This window comes from Acomys minous (assembly GCF_964271855.1).
Source record: "Acomys minous genome assembly, chromosome: 8".
Lineage (NCBI taxonomy): Eukaryota > Metazoa > Chordata > Mammalia > Rodentia > Muridae > Acomys > Acomys minous.
The window spans coordinates 45,758,977-45,784,331 of NC_140489.1; the positions used below are offsets into that span (position 1 = coordinate 45,758,977).

Here is a 25,355-nt window from a genome sequence, read left to right on the forward strand (position 1 = left end):
CTCATAATACAAAATAACAAACTCCACCAAAAGGCATCCTGTGGAAAGGAATAACACTTGAGCAGCACTTTGTGTCTAAGTAACACATTTTTTCTAAGCTAGGTAAACCCTATTAATTCATAAAATCTGATGCCTTTTTCTTCACCGAAAAATGTTTGGAACTGGGTGATGGTAGCATACGCCTTTAATCCCAAAGGAAGGCATATCTCTGAGTTCAAGGCCAACCTGATGTACATACAGAGTGAGTTCCAGGACAGCCAGGGCTACACAGAGAAACCCTGTCTCAAAAAAAGAAAAAGAGAAGAAAAAAAAAAAAAAAAAAGAAGGAAGGAAGAAAAGGAAGTTTGGAAAATCCATTTGTCTTAGTTACTTTTCTATTGCTGTGATAAAACACCATCACCATGACAAGGCAACTTAAAGAAAGAAGTGCTTATTGGGGCTTAGAGTTCCTGAGGGACAGGACCACGATTGTCGCAGTGAGGAAGTGTGGCAGCATTCAGGCAGGCATGGTGGTTGGACGAGCTGAGAGCACACATCTCAAACCACAAGCAGAAAGCAGAGAGAGTAAACTGGGGATGGTGCACACAGCCTTTGAAACCTCAAAGACAGTGGCTAATCCTACTGTAAGATCACACCTTCCAAACCTACCCAAACAGTGACACTAACTGGGGACCAAGTAGTCAAATGCCTGAGACTGTGAGGGACATCTCATTCAAACCACCACAGCATTAGAAAGAAGTGGGAGTCTGTCACAGAGATCCACAAAATGAAAGATACAAGTTGTGGGGCCAGAAAGCTGTGGGATGGGCAGGGGCGGTCAGTCAGGAGCAAGAGTGAGGTGGAGACATGTCCAAATCCCCAAACAATCTTGTCCAGAGACGAGCAGGAGTAGGACTACTTCCTCCCTGCTCTGGGTGTGCATGGCCGCATGCACACACACTCACACTCACACATACACACACACACACATCAGACATTAATATAAAGATTTGGGAAGTTCCTGTTGATTTCAAGTGTGATCGTGGTATCATTATTTTTATGATTAAAGATATAAGATATAAGGTAATAAGAAACCAAGGTAATAAGAGATACCAGGAAGCAGATATAATGTAAGGGGGGGGTGCCCCAGAGAGAGAGAGAGACAGAGACAGAGACAAAGGAGTAAGAAGAGAGAGAGAACAACCACGAGGAAAGTTTGTCCTTTTATATAGCCCTGGGCAGGGCCACTCCCCTGTGGCAGGTAAGCAATGCCACCACAGGTAGACAGAATGAAGCAGAATGCTATAACAATTATGCCAGAAAATCTTTCTCTTAAAGAATGCATCCTTGAATTTTTAAGAGATAAAAGGCCACTCCTGAAATACATTTTAAAATAATGTAGTGGACTGGGCATGGTGGTGCTCATGATTGACCCCAGAACTCTGGAGGCAATGGCAGGTGGAGTTCTGTGAGTTAAAAGGCCAGTCTACTCTACATAGGGAGCCCCAGGCCAGCCAGAGCTACAGGATGAGACCCTACCTAATATATGAAGAAGCAGTGTGCAGCAGGGAGATGGCAGGATTGCCATATGGCTTTGGCTTAGAAACGCAGCAAGCTGGCCTCATGCTCAGAGTTAAAGCAAACATGGCAAAAATGCTGTAACTCTTGCAGCTGGGTGCTGACTACGTCTCTGTTTACTGCACTGTCCTTTCAACTTTCCATATGTTTAAGAAATGTAATAAAAGCTTGGGGGTGGTTTCTTCCCCACGTCATCTAAAATTGGGCATGGTGGTATACATCTGTAATTCCAGGGCTCAATGAGGTGATTTATGAAGCAGGACTAGGAGAATTCAAGGCCAGCCTGGGCTAAGTAAAGTGAATTTTAGGCCAGCCTGGGATACAGTGAGACTCTGTTTCAGAAAAAAATATAATAATAATAATAATAATAATAATAATAATAATAATAATAATAATAGGAAAAATAAAGACAAATATTTCCTAGCTAAGCATTTAACTAACTGGTTTTGTGGGGCTGGAGGCATGGCTCGCTGCCTATGAGCACTCACTGCTCTTGCAGAGGACCTTGGTTCAGTCTGCAGTGCCCACAGAGCAGTTTACAACCACGTGCAAGCCCAGCTCAGGGGATGGACTACGTTCTTCTCAGCACCACCAACCACACACAGGCTCCACATCCACACATGCGGGCGACATACTCACACATAAGATCCATAAACCTAATTAAAATGGTGAAAAGGCTAGCCTATCCATCTTCCTCTCTGAGCACAATCAAGCCTATCTTAATCATTGCAACTAATATCCCACTGTTAGAACAAGTCTCGTGTAAACCTCAAAAATAACACCAAGAGCCAGCACAAGAGCTATAGGTGTAAACATCTGGGTTTTTTTTTATAACAAATAACAAAGTTAACAGCAATAAAACAAATCATTTAGTACAGCATATAATGTGTTATATTAAATTTACACAATGATATATATAAAAACACATACTGTTTATATCATACAGTAATTCAACAACAGGAATATCAAAACGGGACTCCAAATAACTACTACTCATGCACAAAACATGCATATGTTGGTATTTTAAACTCTATTTTACACAATTCTGTTTACCAAACACTTTAAAAACTAAAAGCCCTTCTAGATAAGTCAGTGGTCCAATGGGGATTGGCATGCACTAATGTTTAGGTGGCACAGTGCTTGGTGAGCAGTTCTGGGCTTGGAGTCACGTCCATTAAGGGTGAATTTCTTTGCACCAAAGGACCAACATTTTATCCCAAAGACAAGCCCTCTAAGGGACAAACAGTTGTATTGGCTACAAGGTAGGAGCGGAGAGAAAGGCATCGACAACTGCTGGATACACGGCCCGAGAAAGGGTCACTGTAACGAAGGCTGAGGCACTACAAGTGGCAAAGGTCCTATCAAAGTCTCCCTATCCGGGTTCCCACCGCCAGATTTACAGTCTGTTCTACAAAGTTATAAATCCAATAAAAAGCGTACTTCTGAGAAAATAGGATGGGGAGAGATCTGAGAAGTGTTGACTATATTTAAAAATTTACAAAAAGCGATGATCGTTTTTTTCTACCTAGTCTAAACAATTGTAAGTAATGCCCCATCAACGGGAAAGCCCTTTGAATCAAGGAGCGAGTTCACCTCTTAAAAATTCCATCCACTGACCTTGGAAACAAAAGGTCTCATCCAAATAAAACCTGACCATCATAAACCTGTACTTTGCCAGACGCTCGAACAAAACAGCTGATAATCAAAATCCATTCACTATCACCACCATTAAGACCTTAATATTGACTTCTAACTAGCGATACATCCTTCACCTTCCATTAAAGGCACTAGCGTCCATACATGACGATGAGACATAATTTATCTTGGGTTTAGCTTAATAAAAGGAAAGTATCCCTTTTAAGTATGATGCAAAGATTAAGACACCACCTTTTTCTTCTTTTTTCAGAGGCTTAGAGGGAGGGGAAGACTCTTGCTACTTGAACTACTCAAACGGTCGTCATCAGTTTCAAAGAGCCAGACCGGAAGCGAAGGATCTTCTTCTTGAGGTTGTGTGAAGCCTTAATTTTGACAAAGGTTTTTGTGGGACGGGTGTGAAGGTCTGGGGCCGTGACCGTTTGAATTGGAAGAGTCTGGACAAACTGGGACCAGATTAAACCCCCGCTCTCCTCGGAGTCGCTGGTGGTGGTGCTCTCACCCACGAACTCGCCCTCGCTCACGCTGGACTCGCTGTCGCCGAAGCAGTTGGTGGTGTAGTTGCTCTGCTCGTCCTCGCTGGTGTCCACCACCGTGGAGTGGAAGAGCGACTCGCACTCGGCCGAGTACTCCGAGTCGCTGGCCACGTAGGCGTAGGGACTCGGGTAAGGCAGTGCCATGGCCACTGGGTAGGCGGCCGCATGCTCCCGGCGGGCCCGGCGCGCCCGCCGCATGGCCTCCTCGTAGGAGACCTCTGCCGACGACTTCCACCGGCGGTAGTCGGTTCGCTTGTGCTTAGGTTTGGCCACCACCGGCTCCCGTCCGTGCGCGTGCGCCCTGCTGCCCGCCCTATGGCCGCTGGCACCTAGGGTCCTGCCGGGAAAGCCTGAATCGGGCGGACCTCGCCGGCCCTTGGAGGAGGCCTTCCTGAGTTTCTTATTTGTATCCGAGTCGTCGGGGAAACGGCACTTCTTGCTTGCAGCCCGTGTTTTCTCCCTGACGGTGGGCAGGCCGTGCTCCGGGGCTGCCGGGCCTCGGACCTTCAAGGTGGCGCTCCTTGCGATGCCCGGGTTCCTGTGTGCACGATGCGGCCTGGCGCCTGCCTGCTGCTGCGCTGGGATGAACTGAGCTTTCACCAGATGCCCTTCCTCCAGGCTTTGAGAGGAGCCCTCGCTTTTGAAGTCCAAGGCCTGTGGGCTGCTCTTCGGTGGCATCTTTTTCTGGGGCTGCAGGGGGACTTTGCCCTCCGCCAGGGCACCAGGGCTTCTGCCGGGACTTGCTTTAGGAGAACCAGCCGAGCCTTGGTTGCTGTCCTTCATGGATTCCCCGAGCCCTGCCGGACACCTTGCAAGCTCTTGAGATGCTGCCTTGGCGGGTTTGGACAGATGCTTGTTTTGGGGTTCCACGGCAGCGCCTGCGGAACAGCCCTCCGCCAGAGCCAGCCTCCTGCTTTCTAACTGCTCCGTCTTTGAGTCTTTTGCCTTCTGCTTAGGTGGGGAGAACGGCCCGTTTTCCAAAGAAGGTATTCCCCCAGTGGGCAAACACATCTGTTTCGTATTCTTAAGGGTCACACCAGTGCCCTGGGGGACACCTCCAGGGGCCCTGACACACACACTTCCATTCCTCAAAAGCACCTTGGTAGGATCAGCGTTCACACTGGTTCTAGGTTTATTGGTCCTTACAGGGTGTGTTTTCTTCTGGACCAGGCTCAGAATGTAGCCGTCCATTTTCTTACTGGATGAAGGGTGAGAGGCTGACCACAAACTGCTCGGGGATGGCAGGGAAGTTTCTGTTTTGGTGGCATTCAGTTCAGATCCAAGGCAAATGTCGGCGGCATGGTTCCCAAGCCCTTCCTCTTCCCTCAGAGAGTTGCCCGTCAGACAAAGGAGAAACATTGGGCTCTGCACAGCGACAGCATGAAGCGGACTGGGATAGCGATATACGTCATTCCCGTTTTTAGACACAAGATCACACTGGTATTTAGGATTCACATCTGCAATGACATCAAGGGAATTAAATTGTGTGGAGGGGGAACTGCAACTTGCCCCTGAGGCCTGGTCTTCAAAGTGGCCGCCTTTACATTCCAACCATCCTATGAGATCTGAAAAACATGTAAAGGTACACTGAAGGAACCGGTTGATAGAGTCAACTTGGCTTTGGCCAAAGTTTACTAAAAGAAGCTTAGTAGAGAGAGCATACCAAAAATTGAGAAATTCTCCACAACAGCTCCTCTAAATGCTTACCCGAATTTCACAGATTACTGACATGAAGGCAAAAAATATTCAAGAATTTTTGACAAAGTTTGATGTATCGTGTCTTTAACAACAACAACAACAAAAATTAGCCATACATAATGCGTTGGAACTACTGAATAATGTAAAGAAACACTGTGAAGCTTAGAGAAAACCATGATGCAAGTCAGTGTAATTTAAGATACAGAAAGAAGCAAAGAAACTCTGAAGTGAAGCACACCGAATCCTAAGAGTGCCCTTCCAGTGTGATGAGTGAAAAGCGATGTTTACTTTCTTCTGTTTCCAGCAACCGCACCTTAAAACATTGGAGTGGGGAGGGTAATTTCTTTTTTGAGTCCACTCTCCCTTCTCTTGTTTCTTTTTAAATACTTCTGATTAACTACACTTGCTGTGGGCTTTCTCTTATTTTTTAAAGCTCATTTCCTAGTGGCATCTAGTTAAACATAACTGGCCTTTGGGGCATGGGGGAGTCAACAAAACAGATCAAATCTTTTCTAAGGAGTATTTTTACTTTTTATTTTGTGTGTGCTAGGGAAGGTGCCCAGAGGTGACAGCAGGACATCAGATCCTCTAGAGCTGGAGTTAAAGGCAGTTGGGAGCCACTAAATTTGACATTCAGTGTATCTTCAGTAGCGACACTAAAAACAACGTTTTTAATAGGATAAGGAACTCTGGGTAAGATTTTTAAAAGCTGAGCACTTTTAAAGGACAAGTTTCTTAGGGCTGGAGACAAGCTCAGCAGTTATGAGCACTTGCTGCTCTTTCAGAGGACCTAGATCCAGTTCTCAGCGTCCACATGGCTACTAGCAGCCCTCTGACAGCTCAGAGACGATTGGATGCCCTCTCTGCCCTCTGTGTACCTGTGGTGCACCTTCTTAACATACATACAGGCACACTCATACTCATAAAGAAGAGGCTCCTTACATTTCAGAAATGCACATATCAAAATACAATGAAACAAAGCTCTTAATTAAATGTTGGTTCCTACTGGGGAAAATAAGTCTTTATATAACCTTCAATTAGTTTTCCTCTATTAAATCCATTTAAATATTGACCTGTGATGTATCAAACCGTGTTACCTGTTTAAGAGAAAGCTTTCTGGCCTTCAGTAACTAGCAGTCTTTAGAGGAAAAAACAAAAATGATCTAGATTCCATGATGATATAATTTATAAAGAGTTTTTTTTTTTAATGAAAATGCCATGCCTTACCTACTCAACCTCTAATTAAAAAAACAAAAAACAAAAAAAACTTGATAACAGTAGAAAACCCTGCAGGTAAACACCTACAATCCCAGCAGGAAAATGGGGCAGGAGAGTCTGAAGTTACAAAAAAAAAAAAAAAAAAAAAAAGGAAAAAGACTTTGAAGAAAAGAAGGAGAGACAAAAATAAGCATCATTCCCCATCACAAAACACACACCTTAAAACCCCACTTTTTTTACATGAAAGTCACATTTGCCTATGAGTTGTCCTTCATCTCCTTTCTCTACTTAGAGCAGAACAAAACAGCCCTCCAAGTCCCAGCCCAACTGTCTCCATTATATAAGGAAGAGCTAGGGGTCTGTCTTCATGGAAAACCTGTCCAAAGGGCCTGTTAATGGGTTTAGAAAGTTACCCTCTGAAACCAGATCTGCAGAGGGATGGGGAGCAATTAACAATGAACTTGAGGCCCAGATACTAGATAGATAATTGATGACAGGGTTCCATATTCTCCCAAATGGTTGATTGCTGCCGACAATACAGTGTACAAAAGGCTTGACCGATTAGCAACCTCAGCTGCTCAGTGTGATGTTTGCTTTGCCCGGACTCAAAATATCAGCCTTGTACTTAGACGAAGAACATAGACCTCAGCATCTCATTCCTGCTCCTCCAGCAGCTCTTATCCTCATGTTTTCTCTACTGTTCTGTTACCAAAACATAATAGGAATAAGGAGGAGCTGGGACTTTCAGGGACAACTCTTATTCAGGAAGTAGGAGCTTCTGGCAATAGATGGCTCGATAGGCCACATTTTTTATTTTAAATCAGATGAGATGGTTGAATATAACAATTTCTGAATTTCCTTGAAGTGGTGGGAAAACATAAATTAGACCTGAGTTTGAATCCTGTTGTGACCCAACTATATAGCCTTAAGTCATTTAAATAACCCCATTTGGACTCATTTTTTAATATTTAATTTTAAGAGTCTGTGCCTAAGTGTATATGTACCACGTGTGTGCAGGGGCCTGCAAAGGTTAAAAGAGAGGTCAGATCGCTTGGAACAAGAGGTACAGATGGTTATTCTGGGACCTGAGCCCAGGACCTCTACAAGAGCAGGAAGTGCTCTTAACTGCCGAGCCATCTCTCCAGACCCTCATTTTTTTTTCTTACTACATAAGTGCACCCTGAAGGTTAACAACTACACCCTGAAAAACTGCTGAGAAGATGAAGTATGCAGCTCATCATAACTGCATCTGTTAGTTCCTCCATCACTAACAATACCATGGTTACCTCTGAAGCCTGCGTGGAGGATTATAACACACAGGCTATGGGGAATTTCATTGTGTGGGTATTCTGAGAAATGTGCATGGGCCACTGCTCCCTGTACTGTCAACAGTCCTTGGCTGATGGACATATGTAACTTAATGTATACGCTAGAGAATAAGAGAGTTCCAGGATAGTTTTCCAAAACTTAAGGGCCAGACATATAGCTCAGGGGTAGCATGACAAGGGATACCCCCAGAAACCGAAAAAAAGAATGTAAAAAAAAATGAAGCTGGGCTGGAGAGATGATGGCTCAGAGGTTAAGGGCACCGACTGCCCCTCCAAAGGTCCTGAGTTCAATTCCCAGCAACCACATGGTAGCTCACAGCCATCCACAATGTGATCTGATACTTTGTCTGGCCTGCAGGTGTACATGCAGACAGAGCACTGTATACATAATAAATAAATATATTTTAAAAAATGAAGCTATAGATGGTATAGTGTGTGTGTGGTATGTGCAGGCCCTGGATTCGATCACCAGCATCAGAAAGGAATGAGACCAGAGCTCAATGTCTCAAATATGGGAATAATTCCTCTAAAAGTGACGTGTCTTTCTAATTCTATAATAAAAAGCCAAATGGCACCCAAAGAGTTGGTTACTCGAAATGTTCATATAGACCAAAGTATAGTGCATGCACACAGTAACCAAACTGTTGTCCTATCAAGAAAGCAGCTGAAGCTACCTAACTCCAAAGATCTCTGACCTCTTCCAATTAAAGTTTCTGTCAATGGTAAAAAGTCCTTACCTGCAGACTTGGGGCAACCGTCTGAGATAGTCAAGGCTGACTCTAACGGGCTGCAAAAGCAGGTGCTGGAATGGCAACCGGACAGACACTCGCTGAACACGGAGTTAGAGGAGTTAGACAAGGACCCCGAAGCCCCGTCACTCAGCTCATAAAACCCTACAAGTAAAAAGAGGGTTGGAATTAGGGCCACACTAAGCAGCAATACACATATATGTCAAAAAGACGAAAGGGCGAGGCGCCAAAGAAATGGAGAGCTGCTTTTTGTTTCAGGTTGTAGGGAGAGGGGTTCACACACATTGTGGATTTTAGAGTCCTGGTTGTATGTTTTATTTCAAATATTCCTTATAGAAGGCAAAAATCCATGGGAGTCTGGGTACAGCTCAAAGTTCCTTATGTCCTCCTCTTTGTGCCACCTTTAAAGTTGTATAAAAAGTAAACCACATCTGCCAGACCCTCAACTTTAGTATAAACGTTTCAGAAGGAAGAACTAGTTTATCTGGGTGTGGTGGCTCATGCCTATAGTGCCAGCACCCAGAAGCCTGAAGCAGGAAGACAAGAGAGGATTCAAGGTCAACCTGGGCTACAAAAAAAACAAAACACAAAACAAAAAGCCCGAAGTAAACGGTAAGTAGATAAGTTACTTTAAGAGAAAAAGGAACATAAAGAGCCAAATGGCTTAAAAGAAGAAGTAGGGATGAAAAACTGCGGTGATCTCAGGAAGTTGAAGTGTGACTAATTTTCTAGCCCAGATCTGACTTTCTCAGGTTTCAAAGGAGGTCTGTGGGCTCTTCCAGGCATCTGAATAGAAGTTTGTATTTTTTAAACTCGAGACACTGAGCAGCTCAGTCTTATTACTGAAACTTTTGTGGACTGAATTTATTTCCCCCTCGAGGAACTGAAGGGTGAGCTGCTTTTCCGTTGTTTTCACACTGGAAACAAACTCCATAGTCATCAGCTAGTGGGAAGCCTGAGCTAGCCCTCGCTCACGCCTTACCTGAGCTAGGCCGACTGTCTGCCTCCAGGCGCTCCTCAGACGTCTTCTCAACATCCAGTCTCAGGTCACTTATCTGCTTGTCAAGTTCCTGCAACTGATTCAGCAAACCAGCGTCTCTTCTCCTCAAACAATTCTGATTAGGAAGGGGGGTGGGGGGGAGAAAAAATAATGGGCACACGATGACCAAACCAGAAAGCCTTCCATCCAAACCACTCATCCAAACAGTCGTCAAGCCCTTTTAGATCAAAATGCTGCTGGATAATCAGAAATAAAAACTTCAAGAATGCGAGGCATAGCCTATCTTTAAATCTGGCTCATAGTTTTTGTCACACAGAGTCTGCTCACTAAGAAGGATAACATTGGGCCAGCAGCAACTCGGTGGGGAACAATGTTGTGCAAGCCTGACTATCTGAATTCAGTTCCCTGAGCACACACTGGAAGGAGAGAACCAACGCCTGCATGCTGCCCTCTAACCTCCACAGGGGCGCTTTGCTGCACAACCACACTCATTTGCATATACCAAATACCCAAAAATAAATTTTTAAAAATATATATGGCTGAGCTGTAGCTCAGGGGTAGAGAGCTTAGCTAGTGTGCACTAGCCTCTATGTTCAACGCCCAGAACTTTAGGAATGGAAAAGTCTTGGGTTTTGTTTTTTGTTGTTGTTGTTGTTTTGTTGTTTTTTGGGGTTTTGCTTTTTATTTTATTTGTATTTACTTATTTATTTAGCTTTTACTAATGTATACAGACTGTGACCTTTTATAGATAAAGGTAAGGAATCTGTATAGACTTTGAATCATCTGATGTGCCATCTGATGTGCAGCCTGTGTAACGAGAATCCTTCACAGTACACTCTTGAAGTCAGAGTAACAGATTTCCTTACATTACACTCTAATCTTTCTTAGGTGAGGTTTTCTGGCCAAATGTCATGGCCTACAGAATTTTGTTTTCTATTAGTTGCTTAGTGGGGCTTAATCAGTCTTAGGGCCTTTGAAAGCAAGAAATTAATACTAATAGCCAGCGCCAAGTATAATGTGAGCTGGCAGAATCCAAAACCCTCCAGGGAGAGCCCATCAAGGCTTGAACTCAGCTTGGGTTTCCAGAGGTGACAGATTGGTTGTGCTAACTCACACCGCCATCTAGCGCTTCCTAGTGCTGAAAAAGCAAAAGACCGCAAAAGGCATCTGGTTCAAATCAAGGATGCCAAGTCTACAAATGAAAATAGTACCGTAAACACTGACTGGAGTGGAATTCTCCTGACACACACTGCCTTGCTCCCCTGAAGCGGACAATAGGAACGCTCCACTCATGATCTGGAGATTTCTTTAGACAAAAAAGGTGCCGCTGTACAAGACAATGCTGGAGTGTAAACGGCTTTAATCCATGTACATAAAATTCTGTTCTATTACCAAAGAAACAGTAAAAATGCCAGAACAGAACTATTGCACAAACCACAGGACACATCCTTACAAAACAGATACAAGGAAATATCTAGTCCTTGCTTGTGACCTGTGACTTTTAAAAGCTTGGAGACGTAAGCCATATATGCTTGTGTGCTAAAAATTGAATTTCATCAGGAAAAAAAATGAATTAAGTAAAAGCACTTTGATGCTCAACAAATACACAAATAATCTAGAAAACAGTAATACAAGAAAACGCATGGCAGCCCACAGCATCGCTTTCAGAGGACCAGTGTCTAGCTTACGTAGTCTAATAAAACATGGTGGGATACGAATCCTTCTGCTATTTCCAAAACTACATTCTGAGGTCACTGAAACAAAGCTGCCGCCATTATTTTGAGGCGGTATCAAAAAGCCGTTCTCAACACATGAAGGCTCAAAGTTCTTTTTCTGCTTTGCTAATGAAGACTGCACAGTACGACTGAGGCAGTGACAGAAATCCAATAAGATAAATACTCCCAGCGAGCAGGCTCTCCCACCTCCACCACCAAGCACAGCTGGCTGGCGGACCGGATAAAATACGAGAGGAGGGGGCAAGCTCTCCGGCCCAATTGCCAGTATTTGCAGCTAGTTTTAGCTGCCTTATACAAAGGACTTCTATTTAAAACTAAGCACCATCCCAGGCGAAAGACACTTGCAGGGGGACAGAGCACCGGAGGGGCATGGCTCCCAGCAGGAGCTTCGCCACCGTAAAACTCTAGGTTGGACAGTGGGGCAAGCCACAAGCCCCTTCCAAGCTTTTGTGCGAGGTAACTAGAGGGACTACAAGGTGAAATGGCATTCTAAGTGGGGGTTGCAAACCTCTGTGGAAGAGTACATGCCTAACTTTCAGGCTAGAACCAAGGGAGTCCAGGAATTCTAAATGGAGGATGGAAAAGCGGCCACCCCCCTGACCGCAATCCACGCGAGGTTGCCAGCTCCTCGGGTGACACAAAGCAGACATTCGCCAGGAACGCGTGGAAGTCACGCGCGGCGGTCATCCGCGACACTAGGGGTCATGGAAAATCGAGGCGGGAGAGGGGGGGTGTCACGTCGTGGCCAGGGATCCCACCGCCAGAGGCCACCAACCCACCCTCTAGCCCGGGCCACCGACCACTACCTACCAACTGCCTCCTGAGCAGCAAGATGTTCTCCTCCAGGAACTTCTCCTCCAGGCGGCTGCGCTGCGCCGCATCCCCCCGCAGCTCCCCGGCGCGTGGCGCGGTGGTCCCCACCGACCCGGAGCAGCGCAGCGCTCCGCGCACCAGCAGCTCCTGGCGTTGCCGCAGGTACCCCAGCTCCGCCAACCCCGCCAGCGTGGCCTCCTGGCGCTCGCGGGTGCGTTGCCGCTCCGAGTCCGCCTCGCCCCTCTCCCGCCAGCGCCCCTCGGGCTCTGCGCCCCGGCCGGGGGTCAGCGGCTCGGGCTCGCGAGCGGCGTCCGGCTTCATGACCGCCCCGAGGCCCGGCCAGCCCGGGAGCAGTAACACAAGCTAAGGTTCCGGCCGCGAGCTCATGCCGCCCGCACTCGCATCCCGCGCCGCTCCAGTCCGCCGCCCCGCAGCTGATAACGCCCCGGCCACGCTACGTCACGCCCGGCCCCGCCACCCGCCAGCCGCCACCCCGCCCGCCCGCCCGCCGGCCGCCTCCGCCGGCTTGCAGCACTCAGCTCCTGTCAGGCGCCGCGGCCGCCTGCGCCCCGCCCTGGTCCCGCCCCGGCTCCGCGCCCCCTTTTCGGACTGACAGCACCGCGGTCCCCCTCCGCGCCGATTGGCTCGGCTCCGTCGCCGCAGGCCGTGGCGGGGCGCGGGCCAAGCATCTTGTTACAGACAGCCTCGAGGGCCGGTCCGCGGGGCGCCGTGGCTTCGGGCTCCCGGGACAACTTTCTGAAACTTAACCCCTTCCTCATGCATCCACGCTCCCTGTCCGCTCCCTTGGATTTGGGTTTCGCCTACCCAAGTTAAAGTCCGCTGGGTACTCAGAACACCATTTCTGTGGGTTTAGGCTTGGAGGTTGCCTTTGTCTTAAACTCTATCTTGTAACTGAAAAAATACAAAGCAAGGGCATTGTTCTAAAACTCTGTTTTTGTTTGTTTTAGCTTTTCAGTGGAAGCCTTGCTTTAGAAGGCATTTAAAATCAGGCAGAAGGATGCTGACGTAAGGCCAGCAGTCCCATCAATTCCTATAAAAGCTTGGACTTTATGAGGGGTCGCATGAGCACCTAGGGTTTGTGCTTTTACTGTTCCTTAGCTTCTGTTCACTAGAGCCCTGTCTCCTAAATCAGATTGTCTGAATCTGATGCCTGTTTCATACGCTAATAGGTAGGTAAGTATCCTCTCTTTGTGCCTCCGTTTACCCAATAGTAAAATGGACCTAACATACTTAGACAAGTATGTCACTCATTAAAAGAATGAGTGACAAACGGCGCAGAACACATATACACGGTGGTCCAGCATGTAAATCTTAAAGATTATCGCTCTCAGGTAGGCGGGGGTGGCGCATGCCTTTAGTCCTAGCACTTGGGATGCAGAGGCAGACAGATCTCCACAGTCGCGCCCAGTCTGGTCTACATCTTGAGTTTCAGGAAAGGCGGGGAAACCTGAGAAACAGAGAGATTTGACCTTGTGTCCTTGGCACCTCAGAAATTGAATTTAGCAAGTCACAATTTGATGAAGTTAAGACAAAGTGTTATATGAGGGAGCACAGTTCGGGTCATGATTTCAGAATTTTACACCTTTGTCCAGCTGCTTGCCCCAGCAAGGAATTCTCTCTCGTTCCCGGCCACCCCATCCCACCCGTCGTGTCCTCCAAGATCAATCCATCCATGTCCCCTCTGAGCTGGCTAGCTGCATGAATGTTTGTGCCCTTCGCACATGCTATTGACTGGCTCTTTTTGTGGGCACACACAATCTGTGTACTTAGGTGTCCCTTGTGTAGCCTCTCTCCAGCTACATCATAAAAGCTCCCTGAAGGTAGGGACTGTTTAAAACCCTCACAGCATCAGTGTTCTCACTCAGCACAAAGCCTGGAAGCATACTGTTGATAACTGCTAGAGGAGACCCCAGAGAATGCAGCTTAGCTGTAAATTGTTTTTCTATTAGCATACTTTTAAACTTAATAGTACCCACTTAATCTCTATGACAAATAGAATTAAGTTGACCTTTACCAAAAAGACACAAACAAAAGCAAGCACTCCTTTGCCACCCACTCACAGCCCCTTACCCTCTGCCCCACCCACCCCTACCTCCCTCAGACATAAAAGGGACAGCAGCCTTGGTTCATAATTAGCATGATATGCAAATGGAATCATATTCAGGTGTTTGCACACTTACAAAGTCTACAGGTCACACATCTGTTATGCCTACTGTGAGCCAAACACTGTGGTAATACACAAACTAATTTTGCTACCTAATTTCAGGGAGACACCTAAGAACAATGTCTTGCCTTACATGCCAAATGCCACTCCCCAAGTCCTCTGCCATTGTTTAATTCTACCCATTTCTAAACAAACTTCTTGCTTTCTAGCTCTGAATTAGCTTCCCTCTGGCTGGGTGGACCCCTATTACTGTGGCCTGTGTTGTGTCACACATTGACAACTATATTTATATAGTTGAAGGGGGAGGAAGCTGAAACGTGTTTTTACACACTGCTAATAAATCTTCCTACAGCTGCCAGATAAGTCGCTGTGCCTCCAAACTTCTCCACCTTCCTTCCTACCACCCCCCAACACACACACACACACACACACACACACACACACACACACACACACACCCTGCTCCCCACCAAATGCCACTTTAAGCTGGCTTGCTAGTCCAAAGCAAACCATTTGTCATAGCAGCTTGTTCATCTCCATGAAAAAGTATTCCCAACAAGTTTAAATATTAAAACTAATGTATGCAAAGGGTTCCACCAATAAAATGGTCACAACTGGAGGGAAAGGGCCATGCTTTCCAAGGTAGCCATTACACACTAGTAAATAAACACTGGACCTTCAAATGCCAATTAAAACAAACTCAGGCTGTCAAATGAAGTTTGAAGCAAGGAGCTCAACGCTATAATTGTTTTTCCAGGAAAATTCCCCAATGTCATCAGATTAAGTGTGACTGGCCTGGTTGGCCCTGTTCTCTTCTAAACCTAACAGCCAAATATTCATTTGTAGGTAACAAGGCGTCAGTTGCCAGTGATCACGCACAGTCCCCTCCCCCTTACAAACAGGGTCTCCTCACTTTCTGTGTGGTTTTGGTATTCCCCCCCCCCCTTTCTTTTAAGCAGTCACCAGGGCTTCTTTCTCTAACAGTGCAATCTAGCTAGCTCCTTTCAAGTGGTGTTCTGTGCTAGTTCGGTCCAAAGGCTTATTCTTTTCAGGAACGCTGCTCTAGACCCCCAGAGAGTGTGACATTATTAAAGACAGAATGGACCTGCTGCCCTGCGGATCTGGAGAATAAGCTAAGGGTGCCAGCAAGAAAATGTGTGGGCTGAGCACACTGCAACTGTGTAGCTGGTTTTCTAAGCACTGCCAGAAATGACCCTTGCTTGCATCATAGTCTGAGGCTACAGCCTTGGACAGACCAGTTCCTAAGAGCAACCCCTCCAAAGTCTGAGCGTTGTCCTGCAAATTCCTTATCCTGCAGTGGATGGTCTATGGCAGACACAGTCAGGAGCAACAGTTGCATGATTTGCCATAGAGAAAGAAAAGCGACAAATGATGCCTTGCAGCTTTTATGGCCAGACACAAATGATGCAATTGAGGAGAGCTGCCTCCAGAGAGGAGGGGGAAAGTAAAGTGCAGTCCTTTTGAGATTGGGTGATGACCACCGTTTGAGGGTCTGGGATCAAAGCTCCAGGCAGACATCAAAGCCCATTTGAGTCTAGCGCCAAAAGAGCCACAGAGAACTCAACTTCATATACAGCCTAATTATAGCCCGACCCCCACAATCAGACGTCAGTGAGCAGATAGGGGAGAGAAAGCCGACATTGAAATAAAAGATCAGCAAGAAGGAAGGTTGGTAGCAAAACGGGGCAACATCATGGCCCTGGTCACGCTGCAAACCTTTTGAGGACGGAGAGGGCTAGGGAAAGATCAGGCAGAGGGCAGCGTCCTGACAATGCTGGCGTTGTCTGAAAGACTGTGGAGCAACCTCTTCCATCCTCTGGGCCACATGACCAAACTCCTCTCATCCCTAGAAGGAAAGGTTATCTTTTAGCTCAGTGCTAGAGAGGTTCCACACCCCCATGCTTCCGTTAAAGAGGCTCAGAGTGAGCTCTGAAAATATTCATATGTCCAAGCCTTACATAGCATGCTAATCACGTGTGTGTGTGTGTGTGTGTGTGTGTGTGTAAGATATATTTGGGGGCTTAGTGGGTCAGAGCCCTGAATGCTCTTCCAAGAGGACCCAGGCTCATATTCCCAGCATACACATGGCAGCTGACAACTGTCAGTAATCCCAGGTCCGACACCCTCTCACATATACACATGCAGACAAAACACCAACACACATAAAAATTTTAAAAATCATTTTTAAAGATGTATTTTTTATTTTGTATGTATGGGTGTTTTGCCTGCATGCATGTCTGTGCTCAGTATCTGCAGAGGCCAAAGGAGGACATTGGATCACCTTGAACTGGAGTTAGAGCTGGTTGTGAACTGCCATGTGTGTGCTGGGACTTGAACCTGGGTCCTCTGGAAGAGTATCTGTGTTCTTGATGGTGGAGCCATCTCTCCAGCTCCAGATTACACATCTTTAAACAATTCTTCGCTTATCCAACGGCTAGTTATGGCGTACATAGTCCACACCAAGCATCGAGGATGCAATGGTGATCCAGCAAGGCATGGTCTCCAGCTTCGTGAGCTTTGAGTCTGCAAAATGTTGATTAAAGCAGTGTTGATTAAATGGCGAGTAAATAAAGATGCAATGCATATTTAAGGAGGAAATCTGAGGGGCTGGAGATGGCTCAGAGGTTAAGAAGACTGCCTATTCTTCCAAATGTCCTGAGTTCAATTCCCAGCAACCAAATGGTGGCTCACAACCATCCATAATGTGATCTGGTGCCTTCCTCTGGCCTGCAGGAATAATTAATTAATTTTTTTGAAAGGGGGAAATCTGAAACACTATTGATGAGAATATTAAATTAGTAGAGCTACTGTGGGAAACAGCACGGAAAATTCCTCAAAAATAACATTCCACTCCTGCATAGGAACCCCCAGGAAAAAAAATGAAGGTGTTTTGTCAAGGAGGTATTTGCAGTCTCGTGTTTACTGCAACACTATTGACAGAAGCCAAGATACAGAGTCAACCAAGGCCTTGAACAAATGAATGGGTAAAGAAAGAGTGGTATCTGCACACAGTAAGAAAATAAAATAAAAAAGAAATAGCATCTTGTCGTTTGTGGGAGCATGGAGGTTATGTTTAATAAGTTGGGCCTAGAAAGGCAAATGTCAAATATTCGCTCTTACATGTAGAGGTTAAAAAACAGTCACAAAGAAGTAGAAATTAGAATAGTTGTAGGGAGGACTTCAAATGTTCACAACCCAGGAGGCTGAAGAGATGGTTCAGCAGTTAAGAACGCACTGCTCTTCCAGAGGTCCTGCGTTCAGATCCCAGCACTGTATCAGGCAGCTTGCACCCACCTGGAATTCTAATCTAGGAGATATGATGGCCTCTTTTGGCCTCTGTACACATGCACTCACATTGGCTTGCACTATCCTGCGACTTCGCGCACACACACATAGACACACAGACACACACACACACACACACTATTTAAACATAAAATAAATATTTTAAAACTTCAGTGTTGCTGATACAACCAAAATATAAATGTTTGAGGTGAGATATATATATATATATGTATATATATATATATATGTATATATATATATATCAGGTCCAATGATTATATACATGTGTTGAAATATCATATCGTATCCTATAAAGACAAACAACTATTGTGTACCAATTAATTTTTTAAGTAGATACAGCCTCAAATTATATATTATGCAAGTCACACTCAAATGAAGACACAAAAAATATATTATTGCTTCTTTTTCCTTCTATGCTGGGTATCAAAACCAGAGCCTTGCATAGATTATGCAGGTATTCACCACTGGGCAGCACCTTCTGCCTACAAAAATGTATTGCTAGCTTTTACACTCTCATGTGTTTTCCAAGAAAAGGGATTTTTTTCCCCCAGTACTGGGGATTGAGCCCACGGTCTCATGTGTTTGTTAGGGAAATGTTCTGCCGTTGCCTTACTACTCCAGCCTTGGAAGAATATTATATTTTATTTTTTCATTTTAAAAACATTTACCTGTGGCCTGGAGAGATGGCTCAGAGGTTAAGAGCACAGGATTTTCTTCCAAATGTCCTGAGTTCAATTCCCAGCAACCACATGGTGGCTCACAACCATTTATAATGAGATCTGGTGCCCTCTTCTGGTGTGCAGGGGTACATACAGACATAACACGGTATAAACAAATAAATAATAAACAAATAAATCTTTAAAAAACAATACTTACCTGTGTGTAGTGCGAGCCTATGCATCTGCAGGTTCGAGGACCCTTGCATGGATGTGGAGACCAGAGGAATTCCAGCTGTCCTCCTTCCTTGCTCACACCTTTACTACCCTGAGACAGAGTCTCTCACTGAATAGGTAGATCGTTCCCTTGTAGTTTTGGCTAGCTCTAGGCATCTACCTGTCTCTGCCCTAGCAATGCTAGGACTGTGAATACATATGGCCATGGATGTGGGTACTGGGGATTTGAACTCAGGTCTTCATGCTTGCAGAGCAAGTGTTTACCCACCTAGCCATCTCCCCTGGGCCTGAAACAATGACTCTTAAAAGCCATATTTAGAATTTATAAAGGAAGATACTTGTTCTATAAGAAAACAGTTCAGCCAGGCATGGTGGCGCACGCCTTTAATCCTAGTTCTCAGGAGGCAGAGGCAGGCAGATCGCTGTGAGTTCAGGGCCAGCCTGGTCTACAGAGTGAATCCAGGACAGCCAAGGCTACACAGAGAAACCCTGTCTCGAAAAACCAAAAAATAAAATTTGAAGAAAAAAAAAAGACAACAGTTCAATATTCTCATCCAAATATCATTTATTGTGACAATAAACTGAAGATTAATTTGCTTACTCATTTATGCATTACCTTTCCCTTGGAACAATCCCAGGTAAAAGAAAAACGCATCCCTCATAGTGCAATGGGCTATTTCCATGGAGAGCTGGTCAGAGGGGCACTGTGCTCCTGGGGGGAGGGGGGCTCTAGTCTTGAAGAAACAGCTGGCTCCCTGGTTACCTGTCTTTTTCTTCTCTGCACCCAGGTCTCTGAGGGGAGACAGAAAGGAACCAGAACTCTAAAGGAGCACCCAGGCAGAGTTCTTGGACAGTGTTTGCCTCAGAGACTCACACATCCACTTTAATTAAGACCCTTTGGGGGCCTTGGGATCCCAGTAGAAAAGCTCAGAATGCCATTATCACCCGAGAGAGGCTCAAAGCTCACACTGCTGGCGGAGGCTTAGACCGACTCTGCCCCCATGGGGAGCCGCTTCCGAATCCCTAGCACCTCCTGACAACAACTGTGGAGAGGAGCCGGTCCACTTCAAACGGGAGCTGGGCCTTGAGCCTGTTTGGACTGACAGGAAGGACAGGGGGCTGTGAAAAGCCTCGGATTCAAAGAGGAGTCAGCTGGTATGGCAGTCACTAGCCGCACCGGGGCCCAGAGGAAGCCTGGACCCCGGCATCCTTCTCTCCACCCACCCCCACCCCAGAGAGACCTTCCTCCTCCGCTGCGATTCTTTGAAGTCCCTGAGGATGGTTTTGCCAACAGATGGGACGATTCACTGCTGTTCAGTTTGGTCCAGGAAGATGCAAGTCGAGGACAAAGTATTGCCTAATGATAAAGAGACACTGCCGGGTTTGGTTTGGTTTGGTTTGGTTTGGTTTGGTTTGGTTTGGTTTGCTTTGCTTTGCTTTGCTTTGCTTTGCTTTGCTTTGCTTTGCTTTGCTTTGCTTTGCTTTGCTTTGGTGTGGGTAACTTTCCAGGGCATTTGTGCAACAAAGGTAGATTACCCCCACAGGTTTCAATCTTTATACACACAGAGAATGTACAGTTAAGGAAGAGAGTTATCATTAGATGTTTTAAAAGTCTTCATAAGGTATACATATTGTTTCATATTTATTTATCTGTCTGTCTGTCTATCTATCTACTTATTTGAGACAGGATCTCATTTTACAGCTCTGGCTGCTTACACCACACAGAATCAGTGGTGGTGGCACAGGCCTTTAATTCCAGCATTCTGGCTGCAAAGGCCAGCCTGGTCTTCAGAGGAGCTCCAGGACAGCCAGAGCTACACAAGGTAACCCTGCCTCAAAAACCAAAACCAAAACCAAACAAACAAATATGGGGAAAAAAAAAAGACCAACTCACTATGTAATCTATGATGGCCTCAAACTCAAAGAGATTTGCCAGCCTCTGCTTTCTGAGTGCTGGGACTAAAGGTGTGTACCACTGTGCCTGAAGTTTTCAGAAATTTTCTTTGAGTTTGAGGTACAAGGAGATGCACTCACTCCAGGATACAAAGTCGGCAGAGTCTAAGATCCTGCCTTTAGAGCCTGATGGACCAATGGAGCTAGGCTTGGGAGAGCTCAAATTCCTGAGCAATATACAGAACCTCTCAGGTTCTCAGTGGCCCCACTTTGTAAAATAGGCACACAGTTCATTCGCAGATAGCCATGGTAATGTGTTTAGCACAAACGCCGTTGTGGAAAATGTTAACTCCCTAATTTCTTCTTTTAATAACCTGAGGTATCATTTCGGTTAGTGAAGTTTATTTGGGCCCTCCTTTTGTGCAGAGCCTCTCATGGAAACTTTATCAATGTAAAAGCAGAGGAAAAGATGCATGCTGTCGCCATAAGCTCAGGAGCCAAATTAACAGTTGCGAGGGAGGTTAAAACAGGCTCCATTAGAAGTGACTATCTGGGCAAAGTTGGGGCCAGCAGACATAAAACACAAAGATAAAAGATCTATTTCCACCATGAGTTTTGTGCCAGACACTCAATAAATATATAACAGATATCACATTGTTATCATCATCGTTGTTACGATTTTCCCTAGAATTACACCAAAAACCTCTGTGTGTCTATTTATAGTTCCCTTTTTATCCAAAGAACACAAAGCATTCTCCCACAGTCCTTGCGGTATGCAATGGGGTGTGCTGGAGTTGGGGACAGTAGGCAAAGGTAACCTGGTTCAGGAAGTGTCCCAATCATCCCACGGAAGAGCTTGATGACTGTCCCCTACCCCTCCCTGTTCTTGCTACAAATGGCTTTCATCCATAAGTTCCAGCCCCTCGCCAAACTCTGCTTTTTCTCCTCCATGGAGCTGGACCCCCACCCCAGCTTCCCCAAAAGGGTAGCAAGATGGAGTGAGGAGGGCTTGAATGTTTTCAAGTCGCGAGTCTGGGATGCAGAGCTGTGAGGTCAAGAGCCAAGTACACCAAACTAGCTTGAAAATTAGTTCTAGATTCAATTTCCTTTATTTGAATTTCAGAAATGTTTTTCCGCTAACAAGTAAATGTACTCTTTTACATAGTTAAAACCAAAGGACATACAGAGAAACACTGAAGCCAAAAACATGGCCTCAAGAACTCAGAAGTGAACCGGTGGGTTATTTAGAGTTGCCTCCCTTGCTTGATTAAGTTTTAAACTCCTCGAGGGCAGGAACAAAGCCTGTCTCATCTCATCTCCAACTCCCTCACCACAAAGCCAGGAAGTCAGGGGTTCATCAGATGCTGGTTTATTCAGCTGCCCCCCCAAGATAGATTGGGGTAGAATCCCATCTGTACGGTCCCAGAAGAAAAGACCAGAAAGTCCTATAAATAGATACTTAGAAACAAACCAAAATGGGTTGCTTTTCCTGTCTGTTCCAATTTGAGGACCATCTCCTCCTCAGTTCATACCCTTTGGAAAAAATATGAGAAGACAGGAAAAAGAGAAACGGTTCCATTTCTGAAAAGATAAGAATGAAGTCTGACAAAGACGAAGGGGGTTTGGGGGTCAGTCGAGTTAAAACAAACTCAGAGTACTCAGCCTGTTTGATGATGACAAGAAACAGAAAATGGCCCAGGGGAGGGCCAGGCAGCTTAATCAGGATTGCATCAATAGGGACGCCCAATGGGACAAGGCCAGATCACCAGGCTCTATGGGAAAAGCCCAGGCTCTATGGGTAACCTATTGAGCATTGCTAGGCCTTCCCTCCCTCCCTCCCTCCCTCCCTCCCTCCCTTCTTCCCTTCTTCTTCTTCTTCTTTTCTCTCTCTCTCTCTCTCTCTCTCTCTCTCTCTCTCTCTCTCTCTCTCTCTCTCTGTGTGAACAATGACAGCAGAGAGGATCACTGATTTGATACGCACATTTTCTCATTACATTAATGGGATTAATTTCTAAGAAGACTCTTGAACAGTGGCTTGATTTGTGTAGTCATTAGCTCACATTTACTCACCTTTTTTGTAAACTCTAGCATTCATTGCCTACTAGGAATTTAATCACTGTTGAACTGGGCAGGACAAGGAGAAAACACAGGTGTCATAGGAAACATGCTTTTTTTTTTTTCTAGGAAGGACATTGCCTTGATGAGAACCTTTTAATTGAAAATGGTTCCTTGGGCCTGGAGAGTTGGCTCAGTGGTTAAGAGCTCTGGCTGCTCTTCCAAAAGTCCTGGGTTTAATTCCCAGCACCCACATGGCAGCTCACAACCGTCTGTACCTTTAGTTCCAGGGGATCTGACACCATCACTCACACATAAAAGCACACAGAACACCAACGTACATAAAATAAAAATAAATCAATCAGAAAGAAAGAAAGAAAGAAAGAAAGAAAGAAAGAAAGAAAGAAAATGGTTCCTTAGCCAGGTGTGGTGGTGCACTCCTTTAATCCCAGCAGAGGCTAGGACCAAAGTGAGTTTGAGGCCAGCCTGACCTAAACAAAGTGAGTCCAGGACAGCCAAGGCTACACAGAGAAACCCTGTCTCATAAAAAAAAACAAAAAACAAAAAAACAAAAAAAGGAAGAAAGAGAAAATGGTTCCTTTCCAAAGACCAGGGCTCACAACATCTTTGCCCCTAAACACAGAACTATTTACATAAAACACTTCCGGCCCCAAGCCGAGGCTGCATCCTCAGCATCCCTGCTCCCTTCCCAGCCTTTCCAGGAAGCCAAGAGCTTACCTTGCCTGCAGCCAGCTGCTTAGGCTGCCACTGCTTCCATGAACATTAAGCCTGGGAAAGGTGCCCACTTCTGTACCCCACTGTGCTGGCACCTGGGGGATCCACGGTGCAGGAAAAGTGCCCGGGGCTCACGGGCACACCGGTCCCTTATTCGGTTCCTTTATTTCCACATCAAGACATTAGTTTGTTTGTTTTCAATACAGCCAAGCCCAGCTCTTGTAGGTTTCCTGACAGAATCCAAATCCCCTTCCTTTCTGAGGAGCCCCTCTCTTCCAGGGACTCAAAAAAACAAAAAACAAAAACAAAAAAAAAAAATACTTGTCAATGGAATGTGATAAAAACTGAGTGGATCAGGGCTGGAGAGATGGCTCAGAGGTTAAGAGCACTGACTGCTCTTCCAGAGGTCCTGAGTTCAATTTCCAGCAACCACATGGTGGCTCACAACCATCTGTAATGAGATCTGGTTTGTTCTTCTGGCCTGCAGATGTACATGCAGATAGAGTACTCACATACATAAAATAAATAAAGTAATATAAAAAAAAACCTGAGTGGATCTTGGGCATACCAGATCCTGTCATAGAAACATAGAAAACTGACAGTAACATAACAATGTCACCCAAACAAGGATTGTATGACTTGCCCAAATCCTTGCTCTTTATCAAAACTCATCCTTTCCCTATGTACCTTCCAAGAAATAATAAAAGTTGCTCTTTTATCCTTTCTTCATGTCGTCACATAGTCTCAGTCTGGGTCTTTTGTCTGTCCCTTCTTTTTTGTCGTTTTTGAAACAGAGTCTCTCTATGTCTCCCTGGCTGTCCTGGAACTTTCTATTATGACCCTTGAACCTACTACAGTCATCTGCCTGCCTCTGCTTCCTGGGTGCTGGGGTTATAGCTGTAGCCACCATGACACCAGCTGTGGCCCTTCTGCCCTGAGATCTGACTGCCAGCCTATCAGAAGGCTCTCCCTTCTAGGAAAGGCAACAGTTCTGACAATGCTGAAAATATCAGTCTCAGCCCAGCAGAATTTCACCTCTGTGTTACTCCTGAATTCAGGAAACCTTCCAGCCTTCTACCTTGCCCCCCCCACCCCCCCACCACCCACCCCACAATCCCCCACACCCCCGCTTTCTTTTTTGACAAATCGCTTCCAGATGTGGTATGCAGAAAGCTCTTTATTAAAAATATCACACAGTAGCCAGTGACCCATAATTTCTTCTTCTGTCACCTTGTTCCAAAGATGAAACAACAAACCACCAGTCTTGGAAAACAGGAAGAACAAAGTATTGTCTGCAACCAGCTTGGAAAGCGCAGTGGCCTATTCTCCCTGCACTGCCTGCGGCCACCTCACTCTCTTTTCCCAATGCGCTTTACTGCACTGTGTAATTTACTTATTTATTAGGCTCACTATTGGTTGTGCATCTCCTTCGCTGTAATACAAGCATCAGAAAAGCAGGCTTTTTGCTTTGCTCTCTAAAGCACCTAAGGCTCTAGAACCAGGCCTGGCACCCTGTAAGTGCTCAACCATTCAAGCGAGAGAACAAATGAATACGTCAGTGTGTCAACTTCCATCTAGTCCTGACAGCAAATTTTTCACTAATGTTATAAAAGTTTTGTTCCACACAGGCTACTAAGAGCCCGCGGAGAATCCCACATTTTTCTAGGCACCCTTTTTTACCTTCTCAAATCCCTTTTTTGTCTGCTTCTATGCCCAAAGTAACCACTTTTATTTCTGATAACAAAAGCTGGTGCTCATGCTGCAATTTTTGTTTTATTATTTTTACTTCCGGCCATTAATTTATCAAATTTGTGAAGCTATTTCAGGTATTGTCTCCATGTTGCGCCTTCCCTTCTATTTTCCTTGCCCTACTCTACACAATTAGCACCTCAAATGGACTCCTAATTGGCCTTCCCACCAGGGGCTCTTTTGCTTGTCTTCATCCGTGGTTTTGATCTCAGCAGCCCCCTTCCAAATCA

The 25,355-nt window shown here is 45.5% G+C and overlaps 1 protein-coding gene across 2 annotated transcripts; it reads right to left on the reverse strand.

Moving 5' to 3' along the window:
* Nucleotides 1-2,360: 2,360 nt before the first annotated feature.
* DACT1 (dishevelled binding antagonist of beta catenin 1) lies at nt 2,361-12,862 on the reverse strand. 2 transcript variants are annotated; one of them, XM_084792145.1, is made up of 4 exons: nt 12,286-12,862; nt 9,722-9,854; nt 8,728-8,883; nt 2,361-5,311 (listed from the first exon to the last, which is right to left on the reverse strand). In XM_084792145.1, exons 1-4 carry the CDS (start codon nt 12,607-12,609, stop codon nt 3,504-3,506), a joined length of 2,421 nt encoding a protein of 806 aa, XP_084648271.1. In that variant the 5' UTR covers nt 12,610-12,862; the 3' UTR covers nt 2,361-3,503. The 2 variants fall into 2 exon arrangements, with proteins under 2 accessions (XP_084648271.1, XP_084648272.1); XM_084792146.1 differs by having other exon boundaries at nt 2,361-5,203; nt 12,286-12,861.
* Nucleotides 12,863-25,355: the final 12,493 nt, after the last annotated feature.

Coding starts and splice junctions, on each gene's coding strand:
- DACT1 (XM_084792145.1), bottom strand. CDS start 12,609: ATGAAGCCGGACGCCGCTCGCGAGCCCGAGCCGCTGACCCCCGGCCGG. Junction 8,884..9,721: donor AGACAGTCGGCCTAGCTCAG/GTAAGGCGTGAG, acceptor TTTTACTTGTAG/GGTTTTATGAGCTGAGTGAC. Junction 5,312..8,727: donor CGGTTGCCCCAAGTCTGCAG/GTAAGGACTTTT, acceptor CATGTTTTTCAG/ATCTCATAGGATGGTTGGAA.